General features: G+C 47.1%; 1 protein-coding gene across 1 annotated transcript in view; it reads right to left on the bottom strand.

Annotated features, from left to right (window-relative positions):
• The window catches only part of LOC142768751 (salivary peroxidase/catechol oxidase-like), an 83,871-nt gene that overhangs the window by 12,849 nt on the left and 43,322 nt on the right, over window positions 1-27,700 (bottom strand). Inside the window, exon 3 of the mRNA XM_075870750.1 lies at window positions 4,666-4,890. Within this exon, the coding sequence (XP_075726865.1) occupies window positions 4,666-4,865 (200 nt within the window). The 5' untranslated portion in view covers window positions 4,866-4,890. The remainder of the gene's footprint in view (window positions 1-4,665; window positions 4,891-27,700) is intronic.

Raw genomic sequence — 27,700 nt, 5'->3', positions numbered from 1 at the left:
GACAATTGGGCCTAGAACCGTTCATTAGGATCATCGCTTTTCACAGCTCTCCCGAATCATCGCCTTTCACTGCACTCACAAAGAGGCAAAGTCACAAACCCCTCCCAGGAAAGAAGGAAAGGCACGCCCAGTTCATTGTAGAGAGAAGGGGCAGTACACACAAAACGGCAGGTGACCAGCACTGCACATCTTGCCCAGTGCGTTGACCTCGAAAACCCCGCCGTACAGAGTCAATCCAATCGGTTGGACAGGTTCAAAGGCAATTCATCAAGGAGGCACTGCCACCGATTCAGAGGCTGAATGTCCAACGAGACGGAAATTTCCAATGAGACAAAATGTCCAATGGGTCACGTGATGGGCAATACTGAATGTCCTAAGAGCCTGAATGTCCAACCGAGACTGGATGTATAATGACGCTGTATGTCCAACGAGCCTGAATGTCCAACTGAGACTGAATGTCCATCGAGACGGAATGTCCAACGAGCCTGAATGTCCAACAAGCCTGAATGTCTAACGAGCCTGAATGTCCAACGAGCTTGAATGTCCAACAGCCTTAATGTGCGACCGAGTTTGAATGTCCGTCGAGACAGAATGTCCATCGAGGCGAAATGTCCATCGAGACCATTAGCAGTTTCGTCCGTCAGCCCAGAGACCATGCACCTGCGGAAAAAACGCAGAGCGTGGCGTGCCAAATTCCATGCACTGAGTGCCCTGGTTCGTACGTTGAAGAAACCACGAATTTTCATGAAGGAATGCGGCAGTACAAGAATGACTTCCGTCAATGTAACAGCATTGAGAGTGCAATGCGAACACTGTGAGCAGTTCGACTACCGTACTAGTTCTGACGGTGCTGTGTCGAGCTCTTTGGCTTGTTTTGTACATTTTTTGCATTTCTTGGGATGCACAAAGAGCGCGAAAAGAGATACGAGAAACTTGACCTTAGGAAACGACTGTGCCACCATGCTTTTTGCAGTGTGGACTGAATGAACATAATCATGGGGGACGGACCATCGAAAGTGCTTCGGCACTTCAAAGTTGACTATAAATGTAAAGGCGTTTGAAAAAAAAAGAAAAAGAAAGAAACATGGGCGTTTCTATGTTTTGTTGGTATGACTGCACTGCAGACGTGTTGGGAAACTAGACATTATCTTATACGGTGACTCCAGCATTCGAACCAGTTATTAAAGATTAGACGCCCTTTAAATTTCCGAGACGTAACAAATTTTTTGACCCCATTGAAGCTTGAAGAAATTTGTTTTTGCAAGCGATAAAACGTCACATATGACATAAACGCCGTGTAAAGCGCTTCACATTCGTCAAAACATCTCACCCTTCCATGCCACGGGAGGGTGAGATATTTTGACGAATGTAAATTGCTGGGCAAAAATGAATAATGTCACAATTACATCGCGTACGTCATCAAACACTCCTCGCCAGACAGTGGCACATACCCGCGGGTGGGTATGTGCTGCTCGTATGCGGGCATGTGCCACAGGTGATTGACACTTAGTATCTACCCAGGAACGATGAGAACACTCATGGACAATGTTAATGCACAAGCGTTAAGGAATTACCGACCTCGGTAGCGTCCACCCGATGAATGCAAAGAATAAATGTAAGGGTCCCAGCTAGAATCGAACCCAAGCATTCTGCCTGACAATGAAGCATTTTACCACAAAGCTACTCCTGATCTCAAAAATACCTTTGAAACAGACGCTTGTCTGCGTGAAACGTCAATAGTAGTTACAGATCTGCCTACTCAATTTTATAAACCTTTTATATGTACTTTTTTGCTACAGCCGTCACATCGGAATAACGTTAGTTGTGGTTAGCTGCCATGCGCTGAAGTTGATCCATTAGCAGTGTCCAAGACCAGCATTCTCGCGAGCATCAGCGCTTCATGTCAGCTTCTGTTGTTGCTAATACACATGTTGCAGTTGGCATTGTCGCGAAAGTGCAAATAACTAGTTTTTTAAACATCTGCAACTCTCCAACATCTGTCGACTTATTTTGCATATATTTAGCGTCATTAGCGTCATGAAAAAATTGCAGCATAGTCATCTTCCCTCTGCATACTTCGCATAACGTCGATTCTAAGGTGCATGGCAGCTGTAAATTTTTTTTCAAGTCAGGACTCCACAACACACTCGACGAACTCATAGAAACATAAGAAATATTTGGAGCGACTGACAGAAACCACAACGAACGACTCACAAGAATGACAACTCGATTCTGTACGCTACGCAAGCTAGGAATGAAATACCACGATCAATCCGAGAAAAGTGGGTTATAACGACAAAACTTGGTGAGAAAGTACTAGCACCTAGTATGCCCAAAACATTAATCCAATTACAAGGGTAGACACAGGAATACAGAACAGGAAATGATCCTAAGTTATTGGTCAGATGACAGAGCTGCCTTCGTAGACCCGGCTGAATACTCATGCAGAAGTGGATACATGGTGGTAGTCGCGGATTATAACCAAAAGCCCCTTACCAGCATGTTATTTAATACGAAATTTTTCGAGACAGCAGATAAAGTAGGGACTGGTATTCACAATTAATTATCACATTGTTAGCAATTCACAGGAGGCCATTCAAAATTATGCTTAAGGCCGGATCTCCCGTGATGCTTGGCACGTCATCAGTTTTATCAAAAGATACTCTACAACGCAGAAGAGGAGCACCGAAAACTGCTTAGGTTTTTAGCGTATACAGCTCTATGCATTCTAGCAATCAGCCCAGATGAGGCAGCACACTACGAAGCAAGAGGTCTTACTCTCTGAGCTGAGCAAGGAGTGATTTCTATTACTGAGGGAAATGCGGAGAAGGATATCTGGAGAGAAAAGGATCGCCTAACAATAGTTAGTGATATAACCATACTTTATCAAATGTGTAGGCAAATTTTTCCACTGGCTCACACTAACTTTAATGTTTGAAGGCGATTACAGACAATTTTATCAGAACGCCACCGACAAAAAATTTTCCCCTCTGATAAATAAGAGCGATACACGCAAGCTGTGCAAGTCCACTACAGCTACCCTTCAACAGATGTTGTGGGGATGTCCAATGTATCAACATTGTATGGCAGTCACCCCGGAAGATCTGGGACCGAGGCAGTCAGCCCCGCTGCGCAGTTCAGAACTTACGGATCAACTGTGGGCAATCCAGCGATCTTTGGTGGCAGCGCGGGAGCGAAGCGGTCATCTAGGCGGCCCCAGGCCCAAGTCTTCCATTCGCCTAATTTTTATATCTTCTTCCAGTCATAAGAAACCAATGTAAAAGAATGAGGACAATGCTATCGGCAATTTTCGTATTTTTTGGTATTACTTACCACACAAACACTCATTTTGATTTTTTTATTTCAGTATTGGTCATTTTTACTACGTAATGAGATCCCAAAGAGAAGTACGGAAAAGATGGTTTATGCAGTTTTTGGCTCTTCATGCAGGTTGGCGGTCGTAACGGTAATGCTTAGTCTAGTTTTAAGACTAATAACGCTTTTGTTGTCGTACTTTCCAGTCCAAAAGTCATGTTGAATCATTCTATTTGTTATTGCTGATGTTGTGTAGTGATGTTGAAAGTAACTCTAGTCCCCCTAAAGAACAACTAGAAACTCTAAATAAAATTTTAAGAACTATTAGAGATCTAAACCAGAGAACCAATAGAATAGAAGATGTACACAAAGAAAAGTTTTCAAACACAATTGTTGAGCTTATAACAAGCAAAAGTTGGTTGCTACTGCTGTTTTTTGACATCCGTGAAAGACTTGTAAATGTCAATAACGAAACGGCAAATATTGATCACTGACACAGCGAAGTCAGCAAATCACGCAAAAGAATCCAAAACTTCGAGTGACATGCGTGTAAGACTTGATGATGCGGAACACCGCTCTCGCCACGATAATTTTGTGTTTGAAGAAATACAGCAAGATACCTCAGAGACTGTGCACTGCAGCCTGAGAAAAAAAAGTGCCGGAAATCATAAACACACTAAATATTGACGTGACTGGCGATAACATTGCAAGAGCTCACAAGATTCGTCGTTTTTGTACTATAAAAAACCGTTCCTTGCTTGTCAACTTTGCCGCCTAAAAAACAACAGATGAAATTCTTCGAATACGTCCAGTGGTCAAAGAAAGTGTTCTGTCAATAATGGATATATCTGCCATGCAACATAATCTCCTAGACTTACTAGAAAGATAACCAAGTTCGCCAAGGCCAACAATGTCGAACTTGCTCATGCGATTATCGATGCAATGACCCGTAGTGAAATCTCATTGGGTAATGCTTAACTCAGTGCGTGGAATGACTCGAAATAATATTCAAGGCGTAAACTATAAGCCTTCTTTTAAGGCATACCAATAGATGGCAGCAAGCGTTTATTTTTTTGCTGGAATGTAGACAAAGTATACGTCTTAAGGTACTGTTATTTATTGCTTACTATATTATCGCGTGTGGCCATGGCTGTGGCTTTGCATTTACTACGTTTATTTGGGTGCCATGTGCAGGAAGCCTCAAACGAATGATACTTCTGTTCTGTATGTGTTTTATTTTTCTACATTTTTGCTTCACGTGTCACCTGTTCTTAAGCATGAACCTCAGATTGGCTTTCTCTTGATAATTACCAAGTGGTGCATAAATTCAGCATATTAGTAACAACTCACTCGTAAAGGTCAGCGTACAGCATGGCGACTTCTCTTGGCATCAGGTTTCGCAGATACAGATCGTCGAAGCTGCTGAGGGTTATGCCGAACAGACGTTGCACGTAAGCAGCGTACGAAGCCGTGCCATGGTCTCGGCCTCTTTCGATATCGATGGCGAACAGATCCAGGCCAAAGGGGTTCTCCGGAAGGCGAAACAGCATTTGCGTCACCGCTCTGTCACCCAACCTGCGCAAAATCAATAGGTAGGCAATCTCACCCATGAGCCGACTCATTCCGATTCATCCATTATTCTCAGTGTATATGAGTATCGCTTTGTGACGCGTTCATGAGTTTGAGTCTGAGTCAGTCTAGCAGAGGTAAATTTTGGTATCTCAAGCAATAACTCTGCTTGAGGAAAATTCTCATAAGTATGAGTCTAAGCGAGGCCTCTAACTCCTGTTGTAGTGTAGAACTGCTGTTCTCATTTTGTTTCTGCCTTGAGATTCGCGGCCACAGCCCATGTGACACCTTGTTGTCTTTTTTACACGGTGATCAACCTTCTATTAGAGATGAAAAAAAAAGATTTGATTTGATTTTATATATTTCTAGAGTGAACTCAGTGAGCTCCATATTTGTGTGCTGATGTATGATGACTCATCTTTAGCATAACCATCAGCTCTATGTCGGCTCTCCTTCATACTCACATCTATAGTGCAAAGTAACAAAAACGCCGACCAAGGTGAAATACACTAAAGTTAAAAAGACATTTCGGCTCCCCACAAGGGAGTCGAAACGCCTTTTTACGTTTTGTGCATTTCACCTTTGTCGGTGTTTTTGTTACTTTGCACTATGTTTGTCCCCGACCAGATGAGATTTCGTCAGACTCTTGACTATACTCACATCTACTTCAACATACTATCACATAGTAGTGTTCGTTCACAAGCTTGATTTACAAGCCTGCCTTGATCACCCGGCCACTTCTCAATCCCAAATCCCTCAATCTCTTTCATGGAAAGTTTTTTTCAAGGGGCACTGACACCAATTTTTTCGGGGGCGAGTTTACTCTGCCACACAATAATCACTACACTTTTCGCTGAACGAGTGGCACCGTTCAGCGGTACGGCATCCTTCTCATCAGTAGCGACTGCGTGTTGCTGCGTAGACGCGAAAATACCAGTTCGAAGGGATCAAGCTGACTAGTCGTTAGAGAAGAAAGTTGCGTGTATTGCTTCAATGACATTTGCAGCGACGCTGTTGGTTTGTTGCCAAAAAAATGAAACTGTACGGACTTGTGTTGAAGGCTCACGAGTACGAGTGATAAGAGCGTCAGATAAGAGTAGGGATCGTGCGAGAGAAGCAGGTGCTCTTCATTTTTTCACCTACCGCTATTGCGAATTTATGTTCAATCAGCGCCGCCAGTAGTGACCGTGCCCATGAATTCGTCGCCACATCATCCGAGTGCCACAGCGCCACCATACCACCTGTCGAGGTCCATACAGAGATGGCTCTGACCAAGCGCCACCTCAACAAATGCTGATATTGCAACGTTCCATCCTGAAAATTTTTTATCACCCGGATACACCCGGTTGGTTTCTTGAACAGTTGGTGAAAACTTGCACTCTGGAATTTGTACCGATCAAAACAAAAAAGAAAAATACTAATGTTCCCTGGATGAACCGTGACATCTTGCATCTTTCACGTCGGGTACGTAGAATGAGGCAGGCGAGGTCACGCTGTTCCTCTTATGATCACTGTAGATTTCTTCAGGCAAAGGAAGAACTCCGGGTCAAAATAAACGCCGCAAAAAACCATTTCTTTCGAATAGAACTACCGAACCTGTTATCCAATAATCCACACAAGTTTTGGTCATCAATATTGCCGCGATGCCGCATCAGCGTCATTTTCCATTGGCAATGAAACAACCAATGATCCTGCGAAAATTTCCGAAGCTTTCAATAGGTTTTTTGAGTCTGTTTTCACTCGCGGCGACCTTGAAGTTCCTCTTTTTCATAGTACAAACTCATTCTTATCAATACCGGACATTATTATTAGCGAAGAGGGGGTTCTCAACCTAATATTAAACTTAAACACAAAGAAATGCAAAGGTCCGGACGACATTTCCAATGCGTTCTTGGTCCGTTATTCCGATTGGGCTTCCAAATATCTTACTGTCATATTTCAGAAATCCCTTGAAACTGGCATAGTGCCTAGCTCATGGAAACTGGCAAAAGTAATTGCGTTATTTAAGTCCGGAGAAAAGCATATTATTACTAACTATAGACCAATATCACTGACTTCCTACTCTTGTAAACTACTGGAGCATATAATTTATAAACACATCATGGAGCATTTAGAACAACACAGCCTATTATCTCAGTTTCAGCATGGATTCAGGAGTGGTTTCAGCACGGTTACGCAATTAACAGAATTCGTTCACGACATTTCTTGTTCACTTGATTCCGGAGAGCAGGCCGACGCCATTTTCATCGATTTTTCCAAAGCATTCGACACGGTATCTCACACTAAGCTGATATGCAAACTAACTGCCATATTAAATAACCCTGTCTTGGTCAAGTGGATAGAAAACTTTCTTTCAGATCGCGCGCAATTCGTAGAATTTAATGGTTCCGTATCCAATAAATCTAACGTAACTTCTGGAGTTTGCCAGGGCTCGGTCCTTGGACCACTGCTATTCCTGATCTACATAAACGACCTGCCTGGCAACATCAATTCTAAAATCCGTTTTTATGCGGACAATTGCGTACTATATGACACCATTAGCACACCGCAGTGTCACCAAAAACTAAACGAGTCGTTTTCTAGGTTTTGCGCGTGGTGTAAAACGTGGCAGATGTCCGTAAATTTCCGCAAAGCAGTATCCATGTCTTTTACTCACAAACGTTCCCTGTCTAATTTCACGTACTCATCCGCTGACATAAACCTCCAAAGAGTTACAGAATATAAGTATCTTGGCATTATTTTTACAAGTAACCTATCCTGGTCGAAACACATCGAATATGTATGCACAAAGTCACTTAAGAAACTGGGTTATCTTCGGCGCACACTAAGCCAAGCACCGAAAGACACTAAACTCCTGATGTATAAAACACTAATCCGACCGACACTCGACTACGCATGCTCCGCGTGGAACCCTTACCGAAAAGGCGAAATTAACAAAATTGAAGCCGTTCAAAAGAAAGCCATCCGATTCATCTGTCGCAGGTATGACTGCGCTTTTTCACCAACCACAGCCCTCGTATCTCTAGAGCTAACCACCTTAGCTGCCCGTCGTGAAATTGAATCACTAACCTTTTTTCACCGCATCATTCACTGTTCATATAGCCTGTCATCGAACAAATATGTCACATATGCAAGCCCCACTCAGACCAGAAGCAACCACACCCTTAACGTTTCCCCGTATCATCCCCGCACAGACACGTTCAAATATAGCTTTATTCCGCGAGCAATTGAGCGTTAGAATTTGTTGCCTGGCCACGTGCGCTCTCTTGACTTGCTTACATTTCCTTCTAAAATACAACTATTGTAAACTACGTACATATACCGCTTTGTTTCCTTTCCCCCTTTGTACGAGTGCACTTTTGTACTTAGATGTGTATATTAGGTCGATCTTATGTAACCCTTTACCATGCCGTTAAAACTGTACACTTCCTTCTATGTTGACTTTCGAACACCTGGTTTCGTCGTTACTCTGTTTTCTTTTTGCTTTTGTTTCATCATTGAACTTGTTCGATGCACGGTTTTGTGCGATGTACCCACTCCTGCTATAGCCCCAAGAGGGGCTGCAGTATGTTAAAATAAATAAATAAAATAAATAAAAAAATACAGTGTACGCAAGTCTCATTGCAAACTGTGCTTGCAGTTTTCTAGAAGCTCCGGGATGGCTGTAGATCATTTTGTTAACACTATGCCCACTTTGCGAACATTAACAATTATTCTTTAACCTACGCGACCACTGCCGATGACACTAGAATATTCAACGGCACGTGTATAAATGCCGCTGCGCTTCACCGCTTGTCAGTTGATCGCCAGCCGACGCTCTTCTTGCCGCTGTCAGTGCCCATGTGCTGCGTAAATCTGACCTTCAGTTTCCTGGCCACAAGTTCGGCCAAACCCCCGTATTCTAGAACCTCCCTTCACTCGACGCTTCGCCTTCACTTGAGAAAGACGATGGAAGCGCCATCTCTAGGTATGGCAAAACACTGCATATCAGCGATAGTCGGCTGTGATTCTTGAGTAGCGCAGAGTTATTTTCAGCTGAGTGGTGACGCAGTGCTCAACTCTGTCAAGTGAAGAGTGATAGTCGAGTGGAGGAGCGTTTGTGAATACGAGAAAGAGTCTCACCGGAACATCAACTGGGCTCCCTTTGTCCACGTCAAGATCCTGTGACTTCTAAGGGAGGTGTTGTCCGACCCATGTACCGAACACGCCCCTGCAGCCATGAGTCGATCCCACATCATCAAAGGAACATCGGTGCCAACGCAGAGCAGTGAGCCAGTCACCGGAAGCAAGGACTCCCGCCAGAGTTCGGGCTCCAGCCTGACCCAGCCTGGAAGGTTCAAATGCTGATCTCGACTACTGTGAAGATGACAGCCCCTGTTCCACCTGCACCCATCTTGCTCCGGCAGCCAAAGAAGCCCCCCACTTTTTTGTAATCGTCGTTAACTGAAGACCTTTAACTGAGTAGCCGCTTTGAAGAGCTGGAGCCGCGACTAAAAACTGCGCCGTGTCTACTTTTTTCTAAACGACGCCGCGAAAACGTGGTTAGAGATTTGAGAACGCATGCTCACGAACCTGGAATATTTTTTGGATGATGTTCCTGAGCACTTCTACGAGCCTCGCCCGCAAGAAACGTGCCGCTACTGCCTTGGAGCACGTGTGCAACTTCCCAACGGAAACATTAACATCTTTGTCGAAGAGATGACCCGGCTGTTACGTCACGCCAACCACAACATGACTAAGGAGAGGAAATTGAGCTTTATTAGAAAAGTGTGAAGCAAGAAGTCTTCATCTGATTGATCAGGAATTCTCCAAAAATGGTACTGTATTCGCTTTGGAAGCATCTACAATGGAGAGGACGGTTGAGATGTGGACACTGCAATACAACAGCAGATTCTCGGCTTCAAGCGAAGCTAGCATTCAAGTGCTGGGAGCCGCCGACCTGCGGTAGACGATCTAATTAATCGAGCAAGAGAACCTGCGAAAATCGCATCCTTCAGTGGAGCATCAAGTTGACTCCATCCCAGACGTCGTACGCCAGGAGATCTAAGAATCTATGGGCGTTTCTCATCTTTCACAGCCGCAAGTGCAAGCCATGAGCTATGCTGCAACTATACGCTGTCAGGTTCCTCCTCCACGCTACACCAAGACGCCGCATTGCTGCAGTTTCGCTGCCAGATAGTGGAGTCGCGCCCACCATCATACCGCCTGTCAGCTGGCCAGCGATACCCACCGAGGAAGACAGACGTTTCGCGCGATTCCGACCACTGCACATTGTCCTATCACTGCGGGGAAGCTGACCACACCTACCACCACTGCCAGCACCGACAAACGGGACTACGTGGTTTCGACGTGAACGTGCCGGTTCTGCAGCGGGGTGAATGGCTTCAAGCTATCACCGACTACCTCGCAGAAGTGCAGTGGATACCACGAAGAGTCGCTTCACAATCGACAGGCCACTATATGTTACCGTAACGCTGCGATTATATGGCCCTACTCGTGGCCATTCCCCAAGCCCATACTCGGAAAACTAAGGGCAGCAACCGATCTGCCGAAAATCCTCCTCAGCCGACGACGCCACGATGAAACTTCAAGGGTTCGCTATGCTTCGTGTAGGGCCAGCGTTGAAACTTCCCGGGCAGGAGAAGACCCGATGATGCAACGTCGGAACAGCGGTACAATCATCGTAGCCGTGATCCAACGCCACGACCCAACTGCAATGCCAGGCGACAAACTAGCGATCTTTACACCCTCATCGACGGACATAACGTCACCGCTCTCGTCGACACTGGCCCTGCCTTTTTCGTCGTGAGAGATAGGTTTGTCGCCAAGCTGAAGACAGTAAGGTCTGCTTCGAATGGGCTCGAAATTCAGACTGCTTGAGGCCACGTGATAATGCCATTAGGTGTTTGCACACCCAGACTCACGATCAACAACATGACCTATCCTGCGAGCTTCGTTAGCCTACAACAGTCCTCAGCGCCGAGATACTTGGGATAAACTTCCTATGTGCACACAGTGCCGTCATCGTTCTCAGTTTCGAATCAATACCACTAAGCAAATAAAAAGCGCTTCAAAATACAAGGCCCTAGAGGTTCGCGCATTGAATGTTATAGAAGAGCAGGTCAGCGTTCCGCCTATTTCTAGGGTCATTTACGTCGGCACCGAAAAAGCTGGAAACCTTGAAGGCGTCAACGAGGGCGACCAGCACCTGCTCCTACACCATTAGAATTACGTTCCAAAAGGCGTGGCTGGGCTGCACAATGACAAAACAAAGGTAGTGCCGATAAACTTCAGCCACAAATATAGGCACTTCAATGTTGGTGCGACGGTCACCTACTTCCATAAGTTCGTGGATGCCAAGGATGCTTTGCTTTCTTCGTTGCTGCCGAAGTTCGACAAATCACGGTCTCCAACCAGAATTTGATGTGAACCCGAACTTTCCGAACCACGAGCAATACCAAACGAAGGCCTTGCTCCTGCAGTTCAGGGACTGCTTCTCGTCATCATCAAGAATTCGACAAAGCCTACTCAATTATCATCACTTCATAACATTAGCAAGTTCCCGACCACATCGACAGAGCATATATTGAGTTTTGACACTAGCAAGTGAGGTCATGAAGAAACAAGTCGATGAAATTATACAGGACGACATCATTCACCTATCTAAAGGTTCGTGAGAATCAACACTAGTATTAGTGAAGAAGAAGGACGGAACCCTAGGTCTTTGGGTAGATTGATGCCGCCTGAACAAATTCGCTAAGAAGGATGTGCCCTATCCTGGGTATTGACGACGCCCTGAATAGTCCCCACCGAACGAAATACTTTTCGTCGACGGATCTTAAGACCGGCTATTGGCAAATCGAGGTCCACAAGAGAGATCAAGAGAAGACTGCTCTTACCCCGCCAGACGGCTTCCTCAAGTTCAAGATCATGTCATTTGGTCGTTGCTCGGCGCCTGCGACGTCCCGGCGTATTATGGTTACCATGCTGACTGGATTTAAATGGCAGACTTGACTCGCATTTTTGGACGATGTCGTCTTGTTTTCCTCGTGATTCAACGAGCATCTCCGGTGCCTTGAAGGAGTACTTCAAGCTATCAAGGCCTCCGGGCTAATCCGTAAGCCATAAAAGTGCCGCTTACTGTACGAGGAGCTCTTGTTCCCGGGACACATTTATAGCGTCTAGAGTCCATCCCGACCCGGGAAAATCAGCTGCCATTGCCGATTTCGCGCCGTCATCCAACAATAAGGCAGTACGCCGATTCCCCAGACTGTGTACTTGCTACAGGTGTTTTATCAAAGAATACTCACAAATATCCGAGTGACTAACTCACCTTAAGAAAAGTGATCTACAAATCAGGTTGAAAATGTCAGAAGAGGAAGCGTTTCGGCAACTTAAACGACGCCTGACAACACCACTGATGCTTGCGCACCTCAAGAAATCCGTAACAGAAGTACGCACAGACGCAAGCAACATAGGAATCAACACCGTCCCTATACAAATAATCGAGGGCCTGGAAAGACTTATCACCTACGCTAGTTGGTCGCTATTCAAGGCCGAGGCCATTTATTACACAACAGTAAAGGAGGGCCTTCCCATCATCTTGCAAGCATTCAACTTTGCCCTTACCTTTATGGTAGGCTTTTGAGTGTTATGAGTGACCACCATGCCCTGTGTTCGCTAGCCTACTTGAAGAGCCTTTTAAGTCATCTCGCACGGTGGAGCTCAAGACTTGAAGAATTCAACATTACCATCGTGTATTTATTACACAACAGTCTGGAAGGAAACACTCCGACGCCGACTGCCTGTCTCGCGTCCCCGTCAATCCACCGCCTCAGGACGACATGGCTGAGGACTGTTTCTTAGAAAGCATAAGGGCCGACGACATGGCTGAACCACAGCGAGCCGACCAAACATGAGGGGCCTAATGGAACACTTCGTCTGCCAGACCACCCATGTCCCACAAGTATTCAAGCGAGAACTCGCGTCATTTTCGTGAAGAAAAACTTCATGGCAAAGAGATTCTCTCCGGCCTGAGCCAGCTACCTCATCATTGTACCTTCGGCGATTCGACCAGACATTCTTCAGGCTCTACACGATGATGAGCACGCAGCGGCGTCTGCACAAGTAGTTTGGTGTGTAGCGCCAGCACAGACCCAACCTAACGGGGGAGGGGTGGCTTCGTCCCCCTTCAATGCTTCGCCATGCGTGGCTTAGCCATGTCCAAGGAAACGGGAATCCCTGGGGTTGAGCTAAAGCCGGGTGAGTAGACCTTTAAGGCCACCTGGCGGAGGCAACACACCTCTTACGCTCCGGCTTCACGTCAACGGTACCTTGGGCTGACCTGTTGCTGTTGATTTTTGAAAGCTCTCGCTCAGAAGCGTAGCACTTTTGTCTAGTTGGTACAACGTGACGATAGTTATAGCGCGAGAACAAAACGTTGACAAAGGAACCAGAAGGACACGAGCGCTAACCTTCTAGCGCTCGTCTCCGTCTTGTCTCTTTTTTGTCATTCCGTTCTCGCGCTACACTGGTCTCTCGCTTAGATATATCGGTTTTTTAACAAAATAAACAGAAAAAAAGAAAGACAGCGTTCTGTCTATCTGCACCTCGGCTTGGTCGTTTGGTATCCAACGCACAGCGTATCGTTGGAAGAAAGTGAAAGACAGTACATAACAAGGCGCACACAAATTCGACCATTCCAGCGAATATAGGCGGCGCAGCGGAGGGTCGAAATGATGGACAAGAGGGTGATGTGGTGAGTGTTTAAGTTAGGGTCGTAGAACGTGAAGACGCGTTTATTGGTTCATGACTACTGAGAGACGGAACTGCGTCACTGTTTTATCACTGTGTGACAGCTTCGCAGCACGGCTACATGGTGCCGCCTGCGTTACTGGAATGACCAAATTCAGTCCTAGTCCTTCACTCACGTGCAGGCCCCTCATAGCAATTTCAAATAGAGCGCTGCTGACGAGCCATATGCAGCAGACAGCATTACGTTAAAGAAGACACGTTCAAGAACCAGGCACGTTAAAAAAGTTATGACACCATATATAGGACCATAATTTGTGTTCGATGGGCTAATTCTTGTACGTTCAAAGACAAGCAGGTGACATTTTAGCACGTGTGGTTTTGCAGCTAATTTATAATTGAATATTTCATAAGCGAGCGAGTTGTCCGAGATTGAGGAAAGACTGGCACGCTCGCTGGCTTGGTTGAGTTCAGCTTATTTACCCTATGAATTTCCCGAAAAAGACAATACATTGCTCCAATACTCCTGAAAAAGACAATACAGGAAGGAAAGGTAATGGCAGCAATGTCAGCAGGAAGGCCATACCAGTCTTTGGCAGAGTTTTGGATTAATGAGGCAGATAAGGGAGCAGTTTGGGCACGTGGTCGTGCGAGTTGTTGCAGACAATAGGTGCGAGAAGTGTTTGCGGTGGGAAAAATATATGGAGCTTCATTAATGCTGCCGTAAAAGGATCTGTGAAAAAGAGCAAGACTGGAACTCCTCACGTGCCAGTGCCACGTACTCCTCACGTGCCAGTCACTCTGTCGGTATGTTCCACTACATTCGTCGCCCCATCTCCCTTGAAGTCATGGCCAGAATATGAAGCGGCGTGAATACAGAAATCATGTGACACGTAAAGATTTAACTGGCTTGCACGGGCGGGAAATTAGTGGTTTGTGTTTTTGGTGCCCAGTTCGGGAATAACTTCGTGTAACAGGACCTAGGGCTTTCTCCACTCTAACTGGGCCGGCGAACCTCTGCCAACGCTGTGGAACGTGCTGGTTGCGTAGAATCAGCATGTGGTCTCCTGGTTTCTAAGGGGTGTGGTTCACGTTAGAAGGCGAGCGAAATTTCATCTGGTGATGAGCTATGGCCAGGTGCACTCTAAAGCGAGCTTTACGAATTAGCTCTGAAGTCCTGGTATCATCCAGACGGTTGTGCACCATTGTGTTGAAACCAAAGAAACTCTCCTGCAGAAGCCTTGGCGTCCTTCCGTAGACAAGCTTGTACAATGACTCTCGTGTGGTTTTCTGCTGTGAAATTTTGAGGGCAAAGACAGCTGCAGCGACACGTTCGTCCAGTTCCTATGACCAGGACTCACATATGACGACAGTATGTCCGTTATGGTATAGTTTGCACGCTCCACCAGACCATTCATAGGTGGGTGCTAAGGAGTGACTTCGGCATGTCGAAATTCACGGTCATTCAGTAAGTTTATGAATGTGCGTGACGTGAAGGCCATGCCGCAGTCAGTGATGAGCAAGTGGGACGTTCCGTGTCGAAAAACGACGCACTGGTTGACAAACGTGAGAACGTGCTGCGTGGAAGGGTCTGGGACGGCCCTGACTGCGGTTCACATCGTGAGATAATACGTGGCTACGATGAGGAACTTCTTGCCGCGCGATGAACGTGGGAACAGTCCCATATGATCATGTCCCAATATTTCAAAAGATGTTTCAGTAGGAAGAATAGGTTGCGTGGGGACCGGTTGCCTATTTGTGATCACCTTCTGTTCTTGACACACTATTCACAACAAAAGGTAGCGGAAGATGTCACTGTGGACGTGCTGCCGCCAAACCTGTCTTTGATGCGTGCCAGCGTCTTGTGCAGCCCGAAGTTACCGGCAGATGGGGCGTCGTCGCACACCATTAGTACTGATTATCCCATGGCTTCTGGGACAACCGGCAAGCATGACGAATTTTGATAACTTCAGTGATAGAGCGTCTTCTGTCGAATCACATACGACGCAGAAAGACTTTTACGACAACGGTTGGGAGTGCGTACTTCCACGGATAGTCACCAAGCAATCTCGACAATTTCTGCATCTTGTAGCTGTGTAGTTCATAAACGAAGCACCGCAATGACTGGGGAGATGCTGTTGAAAGGTGTCGGGGGGCGAGAAAGGTAGTCACAGTCTTGATGGCGAGTGCTGCTGTAATAGGCAATAGACAATTTGTAATCTTGCAGTTTGAGAAATATGCCACTGAAAAGGGCTCCAAAAGAGACGGCTACTTTCTGTTCTGTGTGGACTACCACCAGTTGGAAGAGGTCACGAAGAAGGATGCCATTTTTATGTATAACCTTCACTCAATCATGAGTGCTCTAGGTGATGCCTGCAACTTCAGCACCTTAGTAGCTGGCCCTAGTTACCTGCAGGTTCAGATGAAGGAGGCCGACGCGGAGAGAATTGCGTTCCCCTTTCGCATGAGTCTGTGCGAGTTTAGTCGCCAGCCCTCTGGCTGTTATAGAGCTGTAGCTACGTTACAAAGATTGATTCATATTATTCTCGGGCACATTAGGTGCCGATTCGCCAAAGTACACCTCGATAGCATCGTCATTTTCTCTAATAGTCAAGGAGCAACTCCACCACTTCGTGGATTTCCTTGGTCGGTAGCGTGCCACAAGGTTGACCCTGAACCCTAAGAAAGCTGAAATAGCTGAGACTCAGATTTACCTCTTGAACTTCACCAACGAGAGTGGTGGCGTTCCGTCGTGAGAGCAGAAAGTAGTAGCCGTTGTGGAGTATCCAACACCAGTGAACACTCTGGGCTTGAGGCACGTTTTGGGCATGGTGAAATACTACAGACAGTTCATCCTAACTGTGCGGTCCTCCAAGCACTCTAGACCGCACTGTTGAAAAAGGCGGCGTGATAGAGCTGGGGCCCAGAGAAAGATCAAACTATTAAGACGCTGTCGGAATCTCTATTGGTGACAGCTGATCTGAAGCTGCCTTATCTCAACGGGATTGGTTTGAAACACAAGTGCGATAAGTAGACGGGAACAGGAAAGACAAAAACATGTATCGTGCTTGTATTCCAAACCATCTATATGGTAGCGTAAAAATCAACCCCAATCAACTCGCCCAATCAATCATTTTAACATTTAAACAGGAAGCTCGCTGCCCAAGAGGGCGCGAGAGACATGGGCCTTGGTGTGGCACTGCTTCAGGAGCACAACAGTGTCCTTCGGCGAGGGGCCTTTGCGAGGCGGGAGCTTGACGCCACCGAGCGTAACATAGTGAGGCTGAAAGGGAAGCCCTCAGGCTATCTCACGCACAGGGCGTCGGTCTTCCAGCGGTACAAAATTGTTGTTCGCTACTAAAAAGAGAGTTATAACGTTGTGGCTGATGCCTTCTTGTGTGCGTCCATTTTGGCGTATGACACTTGTGTCCGCCACTCCAAAGAGCAGTTTCACCTAGTAGACTCTGGGGCCTCTGTCCCAAACGGGTCAAATTGCATGGACTCCACAGTCTAAATCACTTTACAGTAAAAAAACCCGTTTGATGATTTTTTATGCGGGGTTTAGTGTCCAGAAACCATCATACGATTATGAGAGACGTCGTAGTCGAGGTCCGGGAATTCTCGACCACCTGGGGTTTTTTAACGTGCACTCAAACTGGGCACATGGGCCTACAGTATTTTAGCCTTCATTGAAGACGCCTTCACCTGGATTTGATCCCACGAGTGGTGGGTCAGCAGCCCAGTACTTTAGCCACTAGACCACTTCTGGGGGAGTCTACAGCCTCGGTTGATGAAGCATACCTAGTAGACCCTGTGACGTCCGACGGTATCATCTTCAGAAGATAGGACCTAGTTAAGGCCCAACGGCACGATCCGTTTTGTCAGCAAATTTTTCAGTCTCATTGAACAAAGCTCCCAAGAAAAGCGTGGCGGTCACTCCGCTGGTCGCAAACAGACAGCTGGTATTGCTTTCGGCGCCAAGTGCAAGATTTGATTTGATTGATATTGATCGATATGTGGGGATTAACGTCCCCAAACCACCATATGATAATGAGAGACACCAGAGTGGAGGGCTCTGAAAATTTCGACCACCTGGGGTTCTTTAACGTGCACCCAAATCTGAGCACACTGGCCTTCTACATTTCCGCCTCTATCGGAAATGCAGCCGCCGCAGCTGGTATTCGATTCCACGACTGGCGGGTCAGCAGCCGAGTACTTTAGCCAAAAGACCACCGTGGCCGGGCAGGCTGGTATTGTTTAGGGCACGTTCAATTAGTGTCTGTTTGATGCTGACGGTGTTTTCCTGCTTTGCCTACCATCTAAGAAGCTCCCCAAGGGTCCTAAGGTGGTGACACCCCACAGTTTTAGGAAAGTCACACTCGGGTATTTCCACGACTCATGGTTGGCCGGAGATGCGAGTTTTCTCAAGAGTTTTCAAAAGTTTTGCTGCTCTGCTACTTCGTCTGGCATAAAGCGTGATGCTCTTCTTTTTGCCCGCTCGCGCCACGAGTGCGAATGCGTGAAGCCTCGGGGAGGGGGGGGGGAGGAGCAAGTTTCCTAGAACAATGCAGCCAATTGAAGAGCTACTGGGACAAACTGTTGCACGCCAGAAGTATGCCAAATGACATTTCGTCTGGACTAGAATCGACAAAATCTTTGCCCGAAGGGATAAAATTTCGAGAGTTCTTCAGGTAACAAGGAAGAATGATCTAGGAAAAATCGTCAAAACTTGTTCTATTTCATCTTTAAGGAAGAACAAAAAAAGAACACAACCAGGATGGCTGCAGGTTGCTTAACGCCATGTGAATGGAGTCTTTTTGTATCCGGTAAAAAGTACCACATTTCCTTTCTTGATATCAATGCACAATCATCTATAAACAAGGCAACTGATATATTAATACTGTTAGAATCATTTGAATTTTTATTGGAAGTCACCATGGTTTCTGAAACGTGGCACCGCCATCAATAAAAAGTTGTTCGTATACGTAGCTACGTCACTTATTTCTTCAACCGCTATAGTAGGTGGTGAGAATATGCTTTTAGTGAAAGATAAGATTGAGTGTGTAATAGTCGAAGCTATTTCTGTGGTTACTGATGATTATAACATTTTTACTAAGAAATTTCGTCTAAGTATTTTTTTTATTTTTCTGCCCCCCATAAAAAAGCATTGTGTTCACCTTTATGACGTTACTAGGCACTTTTGAGTCGCGGCCCACTGAGGTGACCACTATTAGAGGTGACCACTATTAGAGGTGACCTATTAGAGGTGGCCACTATTAGAGGTGACCCAAACATTGATATGTTAACTACCAGTGCCCATTGGCTTCATATTTGTGAGATGATGCAATCAAACGAATTATTCATGTCTTAAAGAAACCTCTATTTCATGTCCATTACTGCAAACCCATAGACGTCGTTAAAACAAATATAATTGGTACACTTATTTGCTCTCGTGTTTTTAGGACACTGTTACAAGCTGCCACTCTAGCGTCGCCAGCGCGAAGTCGGTGACGGGAATGACAGCAGGTTGGTTCGTTCCGTACGCAAGCAGAGACAGTGAAGAGATCAGAGACGTGAGAAAACAAAACAACTTTACTCTAGTGATATTGCAGCACACGGGATCTAATACAACACTTCAATACAACTAACAAAATACATAGACACTTGATACAACTAAAGAAATATATACCAGAAACAAGAAATCAGCTTACAAGAGAGAACTATTACAACTACACAAACTAACAAGAATAGAACAACAGAGGAGAAAGTTCGAAGATATAAACAGGCGAAGGCATACGTGTGATGACCGGCAGCGTTGCGTCCCCGACGATCGGATGCGAGAAGTCGAAGAGAGTTCTGGCATGACTGCGATGTCGGCGGTGTTGCAACGCTGGAGGCTACGGGAGGCTAGTGCTTGCAGGTGACTTCGAGCAGGTTGAGCTAACTCGAGGCGAAGTCCCGATGTCTACGTTGCAGACGTTAATATCGCGTCACAACTAGACGAACGGCTAAGTTTATGTGGGCAGCCGATACAGAGCCACACTAAAAACTTCTAGAAGAGATGCTTGTTGATCTGTTTCTACACCATCTTGGTCAGCGACTAGTCTGCCTAGCAGGGCAAAATCCTGCGCTTAAATCCCCCTCGTGTCTCCTCGCTCTCTTCCTTCGGGACAAGAGACCTCTACCTGGGTCCACTCATGCGCGTTTAATTGAGGGGAAACTCCGCCCCAAAAATATTTTGACCCCACCCCTTTTTTTAATTGGGAGAGGGGCCTCAACTAGCGAGAGTGACAACCTGTCGGGTTGTTGTCATACGGCTTGGCCACCAGAGCGTTTCCCACGCTTTTCCCCGTGGGAACGGTCGAAAGTTTGGCTCTCCGCCGGTGTGTCTCGTAGTCTAATCCTTTTTCGGGGTATACCGCGGCCTTCTACGACCTTGCAGACACCGCCACAGTTACCAAAGGATTAACCGTCGGCGGCGACGTTCTAAGAAGAGCACCCCATTCTGCACTTCTCAGCTCTCTTTCATGCGCCACCGTTTCTGACGGTCAGTCGGGGAGTACGGCGCCCGTTAATTGCCATGACGCGGTGTCGCCAAAAATGGCCGTCCGTGACATTGCCCCCCACTTTCAGAATGTTATTCATAACATTTGTTCACACGGAGGGGCATTTTTTCGACAACAAGGAACAAAACACCACCAAGGGAGACATGAGGACTGTCCCTCTCATACACAACATAAATAGGCAGAGTGCATCAAAGTAACAACAAAAGAAAAACAAACAATTGTTAGAGTACCAGCTTCAGTTACACGCAACAATATCAAAGCGCCATACAAACATGAAGAGGAAATAGCCGTGTACGGCAGCCATCAATACAGAATACACTGCACGAATGTATACTACGAAACAAAACGGAACAGGTGCGCTCCTTTACTGTAGGGCAATCTTTCAATGTGCATTACAACAAGTAAAACAACCAATACACTAAGCAAAAAAATTCCGCCATATCCACGAAGTGAATGATGATGAGTGGGTGAAGCTCCGGAGGTAAACCTGGTAAACCCTGAATCCTCTGTACATTTTGCCCACTCGATTTTATTACATCGCTCCCCCTAGCGTACGTCGCCGCACTAAATCGAACGATTGCCTTCAACCAATGACACGCGCCATATGTGACATCATTCCTATTTTATAAGATCTCACGTCTTTCATCAACTACAAGTACCGCTTTCTAGTTTATAACATCTTGCATCTTTTCATCATCAGCTACAAGTACCACCATCTAGTAAACACTACAAGAACTAAACGAGAGGTGGCTACATACAGGAGACGGTACTACCATCTAGTGAACACTGCAAGAACTAAACTAGAGGTGGCTACATACAGGGGACGGTGACGCCATCTAGTGAACACTGCAAGAACAAAATTAGAGGTGGCTGCATACAGGCTACAGGGGACGCACAGCCCACGCCCTAAGGAGCTTCGCCCCTAAAAGAAAATAACTCAAAATACACTTCTTATACAATGAAATATGCACATACAAACGGAAAACAACCGACGAAAGGAAAAAAATAACATGCTCATAGACCTCAATTCTCAGTGCGCGCAACGACAACTGTACCGGGTCACGCCAATCTTAATCAATTTACGAAATCATTCGGTTTATGCTAACATCTTCCTCAAATGCTCATTCATGCCACATCCCCATAGCAGTGGAGGCATACGATGCCACACTAAACCTTTGAAACAACTAAAAAACTGACACATTTTCTTGGTTTTTATCTTATGCAAATTTTCGCACTCATGATTAAACTAATTCGATGCTAACTTTCAGCCTTTGGCTCGGCAGTTTTCCTTCCGAACAATTTACACCGCATCACGTACTTGCAAAAATTATGACTGAAGTCTCCATCTGCAAAGCAACACTAAGTAACCATGCTTAGCACGCACGTGCAACAATTCTTCAAACTGCCCGCCCCCCTTTTCTCAATTAGATTCGCTTGAATCGCACACGATTGGGTCGCGTTCCCGGTGGCTTTCGAGCACGCCAGTGGTTACAAAAAGCACGAACGCCAGGCTGGCCAGGCTGTGTCCCGCTGTCATGCCTCATTCTGCATTTCGGCCGGCTCTCCTCAGGAATGTGCAAGGAACGCCAGAAACAGGGGGGAAACCTGGGTAATAGTGTCTTTGTGGTCGCCCCCACGCAGTACTTAGCCGTTGTGCCTTTTCGACTTTGAACCTTCGGGCAAGGCCGCTTTCCCGAAGTCGTCGAAATGACCCGCGCGTTTCGTTCGGTTGACGCACCTCCTTTTCCTCCTCTACACCTGGCTCGCCGCTTGTGCCTCCATGAACGCCACCATTGACGTTTCTTGAAACGGATGAATGGCCTAGCCTTTCGTGTTTCTCGAGATGGAGTGGGATCTGCCCTAGGCTTACACAGTGCGGTGCGCTACCGCTTCTTTCGTTTTCGGTGATGTTTTCTTGCCCCCTTTCTTTCGATGTCATCATCATGTCGCGTCGGGAACTGAGGGGTTGGGAAGCTCGTTCGAGCTTTCGCTACATTTTTCCCCACGCTCAAACAATTTGAACTTGGTGTCACGACGGACTGCCGGGCCAAATTATTTTTAGAAGGGCAAGAGTGGGGGCTAGTTGGTTGAACATTGTTGAGACTCACACCGCGCTGGAATTAAACACACAAATAAAAGACACACTGAAGCACAGGTAGGACACACTCGTGTGTGTCCTACCTGTGCTTCAGTGTGTCTTTTATTTGTGTGTTTAATTCCAGCGCGGTGTGAGTCTCAACAAAATTATTTTTGTTACCGCTGATAAAATTATTAGCCGGGCCCTCTCCGATAGCATCGCTGCACTCCTGAAGCATCGCGTTCTTGCTTCGATTAGCCACTGTACTACTCATGCCTACATTTGACGATGTCGAACCGTACTCTTGAGGCACGAAGGAGGTTTCCAACCTCTTACTGGGCCCATTAGGGCTGCTGGCACTCTCCTCAACCACGCAAGAAGCGTCTTTCGACATCGTCTCTACCTCCAGACCGGCCAAGGCCTCGTTCTCAGCATACTCTACTTGATGCCTTCTAGAATACGCAGCCCCTTTTCTGGCGCGATCTCTGATTCTAGCACTTCCTGCCACACTTTAACGTTCATCGCTTTCCGACGCACCTCGCAAGGCAGAACCGTGAATAGCCCTTGACGCCATATGTCTCGCTCAAATGACAGTTTCTCGCCGGCATCGCCATGCTCACTGCTGGATCGGCTAACCCTGCTACTCTCACTGAGGCGAATCTTTAATTGCAGTAACTGTACTTCCCGTTCTCCGGCTTCCCTTGCCGCTTTCCTTGCCGCTTCTCGTTCTTTCGCCCTTTCTTCGCGCTCTCTCTCCCTTTCTTCCCGTTCTCTCTCTCCTTTTCTTCGCGTTCTTTCTCCCTTTCTTTTTCCTCCCGGGCCAGTGCCCGCTCTTCTCTGGCTAACGCCTGCGCCTGTTCCTGCTGCTCCTTAACCCATTGTCTCAGTTCGGCGCCCTCGAGGCCTAACTGTTTACCGTACGCGATCCACTTATCAAAATCCATACACTTCATACTGCAACTGTCACTACAATGCCACTATAAAAACAGCGCGATCATTGCAGGATGCAACCGCTTCAACTGTGTGGCTCTATCCCACGCTGTCCGCACGGTTCTCGTTCACCCCTCACAGTCTTACTCTTGTACGGAACGTCCTGTCTCGCGGACGCCAGTTTTGTTACAAGCTGCCACTCTAGCGTCGCCAGCGCGAAGTCGGCGACGGGAATGACAGCAGGTCGGTTCGTTTCGTACGCAAGCAGAGAGAGTGAAGAGATCAGAGACGTTAGAAAACAAAACAACTTTACTCTAGTGATATTGCAGCACACGGGATCTAATACAACACTTCAATACAACTAACAAAATACATCGACACTTGATACAACGAAAGAAATATATAACAGAAACAAGAAATCAGCTTACGAGAGAGAACTATTACAAACTACACAAACTAACAAGAATAAAACTACAGAGGAGAAAGTTCGAAGATATAAACAGGTGAAGGCATACGTGTGATGACCGGCAGCGTTGCGTCCCCGACGATCGGATGCGAGAAGTCGAAGAGAGTTCTGGCACGACTGCGATGTCGGCGGTGTTGCAACGCTGGAGGCTACGGGAGGCTAGTGCTTGCAGGTGACTTCGAGCAGGTTGAGCTAACTCGAGGCGAAGTCCCGATGTCTACGTTGCAGACTTTAATATCGCGTCACAACTAGACGAACGGCTAAGTTTAGGTAGGCAGCAGATACAGAGCCACACTGAAAACTTCTAGAAGAGATGCTTGTTGATCTGTTTCTACACCATCTTGGTCAGCGACTAGTCTGCCTAGCAGGGCAAAATCCTGCGCCTAAATCCCCCTCGTGTCTCCTCGCTCTCTTCCTTGGGGACAAGAGACCTCTACCTGGGTCCAATCATGCGCGTTTAATTGAGGGGAAACTCCGCCCCAAAAGTATTTTGACCCCACCCCTTTTTTGATTTGGAGAGGGGCCTCAACTAGCAAGAGTGACAACCTGTCGGGTTGTTGTCATACGGCTTGGCCACCAGAGCGTTTCCCACGCTTTTCCCCGTGGGAACGGTCAAACGTTTGGCTCTCCGCCGGTGTGTCTCGTAGTCTAATCCTTTTTCGGGGTATACCGCGGCCTTCTACGACCTTGCAGACGCCGTCACAGTTACCAAAGGATTAACCGTTGGTGGCGACGTTCTAAGAAGAGCACCCCATTCTGCACTTCTCAGCTCCCTTTCATGCGCCGCCGCTTCTCACGGTCAGTCGGGGAGTACGGCGCCCGTTAATTGCCGTGACGCGGTGTCGCCAAAAATGGCCGTCTGTGACAGACACAAACTAGCGCTAATTATATGTTTATTCTATTTTTACACAAAGAGAACTAAAAATTAGGGATGCTATGCCACAGACTACACTAGACTGGCATATATGCTCTAGCACACTTGATTCGTTTAGTGAATATAGATCGAAGATAACATCAGACTCCATATACTGTGAAACTGATGCCGACACAGCGCGTAATGTTTGCATCTCAAGTTTTATCGAAGCCTATAAAGAGTGCTTTATACTTAAAATAAGAGGGCAACCGCACAAGGCAAGAAAGCTTTGCATTACTTCGGAGTGTCTGAAAGCTATTAGTAAAAAAACGAACTTGATGAGCTAATTGTAAGCTAAAAAAAGGCTTTTTGTTGTTGTCGTCCCAAAACATCACACGATTCTCAGCGCAAACCACGCCTGCAGTTTTCGAGAAGGTTCCGGACTTTAGTAGATCATTTCGATAAGATCACGCCCACTGTGCGAACGGTACAGATTGTTCTGGAACCTACGCCACCGCCAGCGATAACGCTAAAACATTCGACGGCAAGAGTATAAATGCCGACGCGCTTCGCCGCTTGTCAGTTGTTGATCGAAGGCCGACGCTCCGTTTGTTGCTATCAGTCCGATTCTGCTATCTGTGTGAGACTGCTGCTGTAATTGGACTTTCCGTTTACCGGGCACAAGTTCGCTCAAATAAACAGTTAAATCCCAACACGAACTCTCTTGTCTTCAGCCACGTCACGACCACGTGATATCTGGTGGAGGTGCTGCTTCCTTCATGTACCGGACGCCGCCGTCAAGCCGTGAAACCAGCCCACGTAGTCCTACAGCGTTGCTCGAGAGATGTCATCCTTGGCAGGGACTTCTTATGCCTCCATGGTGCTGTCATCAACCTAAAGACAAAGTCGATAACGTTATCCACAGAAGACGCACTACCGCCGCGCACGCCGTCAGGACACCATGCCTTGAATGTGCTGGAAGAACAAGTCACCATTCCGCCTCGCTCCAGCGTCATTATTTCAGTCAGCGCTCCTAAATCACCTGACTTGGAAGGGGTCGTTGAAGGCAGTCAGCATCTGTTGGTCACCCGAAATATTTGCGTCGCAAGAGGAATTGCAGAGCTGCGTGGAGGCAGAGCAACGGTTATGCTCACGATTTTCAGAAATGAGTACAAACATGTGAACAAAAAAACAACGGTCGGATACATCGAAGAAATTGTCGAAGCCACCAGTGCTTTCGCCCTCGCCGATTCTGCGCAACCTGCTCAGAGGAACCAAGCCCCTCCCATAGCTTTCGACGTCAATACCAGACTTCCGAACGATAAGCAAGAACTGCTCAGGGCCCTGCTCCTGCAATACAAAGATTGCTTTTCGTCGTCATCAAAAATGCGGCAGACACCAATCACGAAACGTCGCATCATAACCAAAGAAAATGCCAGACCACTCCATCAGAGTCCGTACAGGGTTTCGACGCGAGAACGTGACGCCATGAAGAGTCAAGTAGATGAAATGCTGCGGGATGACATTATCCAGCCACCCAAAAGTCCATGGGCATCCCCCGTGGTGTTAGTGAAGAAAAAGGATGGGACCCTACGTTTCTGCGTCGATTATCGCCGCCTAAACAAAATCACAAGAAAGGACGTGTATCCTCTCCCGCGAATAGACGATGCACTTGATCGGCTCCATAACGCCAAGTACTTTTCGTCAATGGACCTCAAGACCGGCTATTGGCAAATCGAAGTCGACGAAAGAGACCGAAAGAAGACGGCGTTTATAACACCGGACGGCCTCTTCGAGTTTAAGGTGATGCCCTTCGACCTTTGCTCAGCTCCTGCAAGTTTTCAACGCGTTATGGATACAGTACTGGCAGGATTGAAGTGGCAGACTTGCCTTGTGTACTTGGACGACGTCGTCGTGTTTTCCTCGAGTTTCGACGAGCATCTTCGGCGCCTTGAAGCTGTACTTCAAGCAATCAAGACTTACGGTCTCACACTGAAGTCAGAAAAGTGCAGATTTGCGTATGAGGAGCTCTTGTTTCTGGGGCACGTTATCAGCAAGTCTGGAGTTTGTTCCGATCCACGGAAAACAGCTGCCATCGCCGACTTCCCGCCGCCCACTGACAAGGAAGCCGTGCGCCGATTTCTGGGCCTGTGTGCCTATTATAGGCGGTTCGTGAAAAACTTCGCCCGCATCGCCGATCCTCTCACTAACCTTACCAAGGCCGACGTGGAGATTAAGTGGAAAACGCCGCAGGAACACGCTTTCCAGGAGCTTAAACATCGCCTCCAGATCCCTCCGTTACTTGCCCATTTCGACGAATTCGCCGAGACAGAAATACACACTGACTCAAGCAGCGTAGGTCTTGGCGCCGTTCTTCTGCAGAGGGCTGACGGACTTGAAAGAGTTATTAGTTACGCCAGCCGATCGCTATCCAAAGCAGAAGCAAACTATTCCACAACAGAAAAGGAGTGCCTCGCCATCATCTGGGCTACGTCGAAATTTCGCCCCTACCTCTACGGCAGGCCCTTCAAAGTTGTGAGTGACCACCACGCATTGTGTTAGGTAGCCACCTTGAAGGACCCTTCAGGTCGCCTCGTGCGATGGAGCCTGAGACTTCAAGAATATTACATTACTATCATTTACAAGTCCGGCAAAAAACACTTCGACGCCGACTGTCTCTCTCGTGCGCCTGTCGACCAACCGCTACCCGACGACCCGGTTGACGACTACTTCTTAAGAACGATAACTACCGACGACTTCGCTGAACGACAGAGGGCCGACCCGGAACTTAAGGCCCTGATAGAATACCTCGAAGGCAGGACCGCCGAAGTCCCGAAGGTATTCAAGCGCGCACTTGCGTCGTTCTTTCTACGAAACGGTCTTCTACAAAAGAAAAACTTTTCACCGCTTCGAGCTAAGTACCTCCTTGTGGTGCCTTCAGCTCTGCGACCAGAACTCCTGCAGGCCCTGCACGACGATCCGACGGCAGGGCACCTCGGTGTTTCTCGCACGCTCGCGAGGATACAAGAAAGGTACTACTGGCCACGTCTTACCACCGACGTCACTCGTTATGTGAAAACATGCCGAGACTGTCAGCGACGCAAGACACCGCCGACAAGGCCAGCGGGACTTCTGCAGCAAATTGATCCACCTTGCCGACCTTTCCAGCAGAT

The sequence above is a fragment of the Rhipicephalus microplus genome, chromosome 8 (assembly GCF_043290135.1).
Source record: "Rhipicephalus microplus isolate Deutch F79 chromosome 8, USDA_Rmic, whole genome shotgun sequence".
Classification (NCBI taxonomy): Eukaryota; Metazoa; Arthropoda; class Arachnida; order Ixodida; family Ixodidae; genus Rhipicephalus; species Rhipicephalus microplus.
The sequence above is the reverse complement of the archived record's forward strand: the minus strand, read 5'-3'. Positions and strand labels throughout refer to the sequence as shown.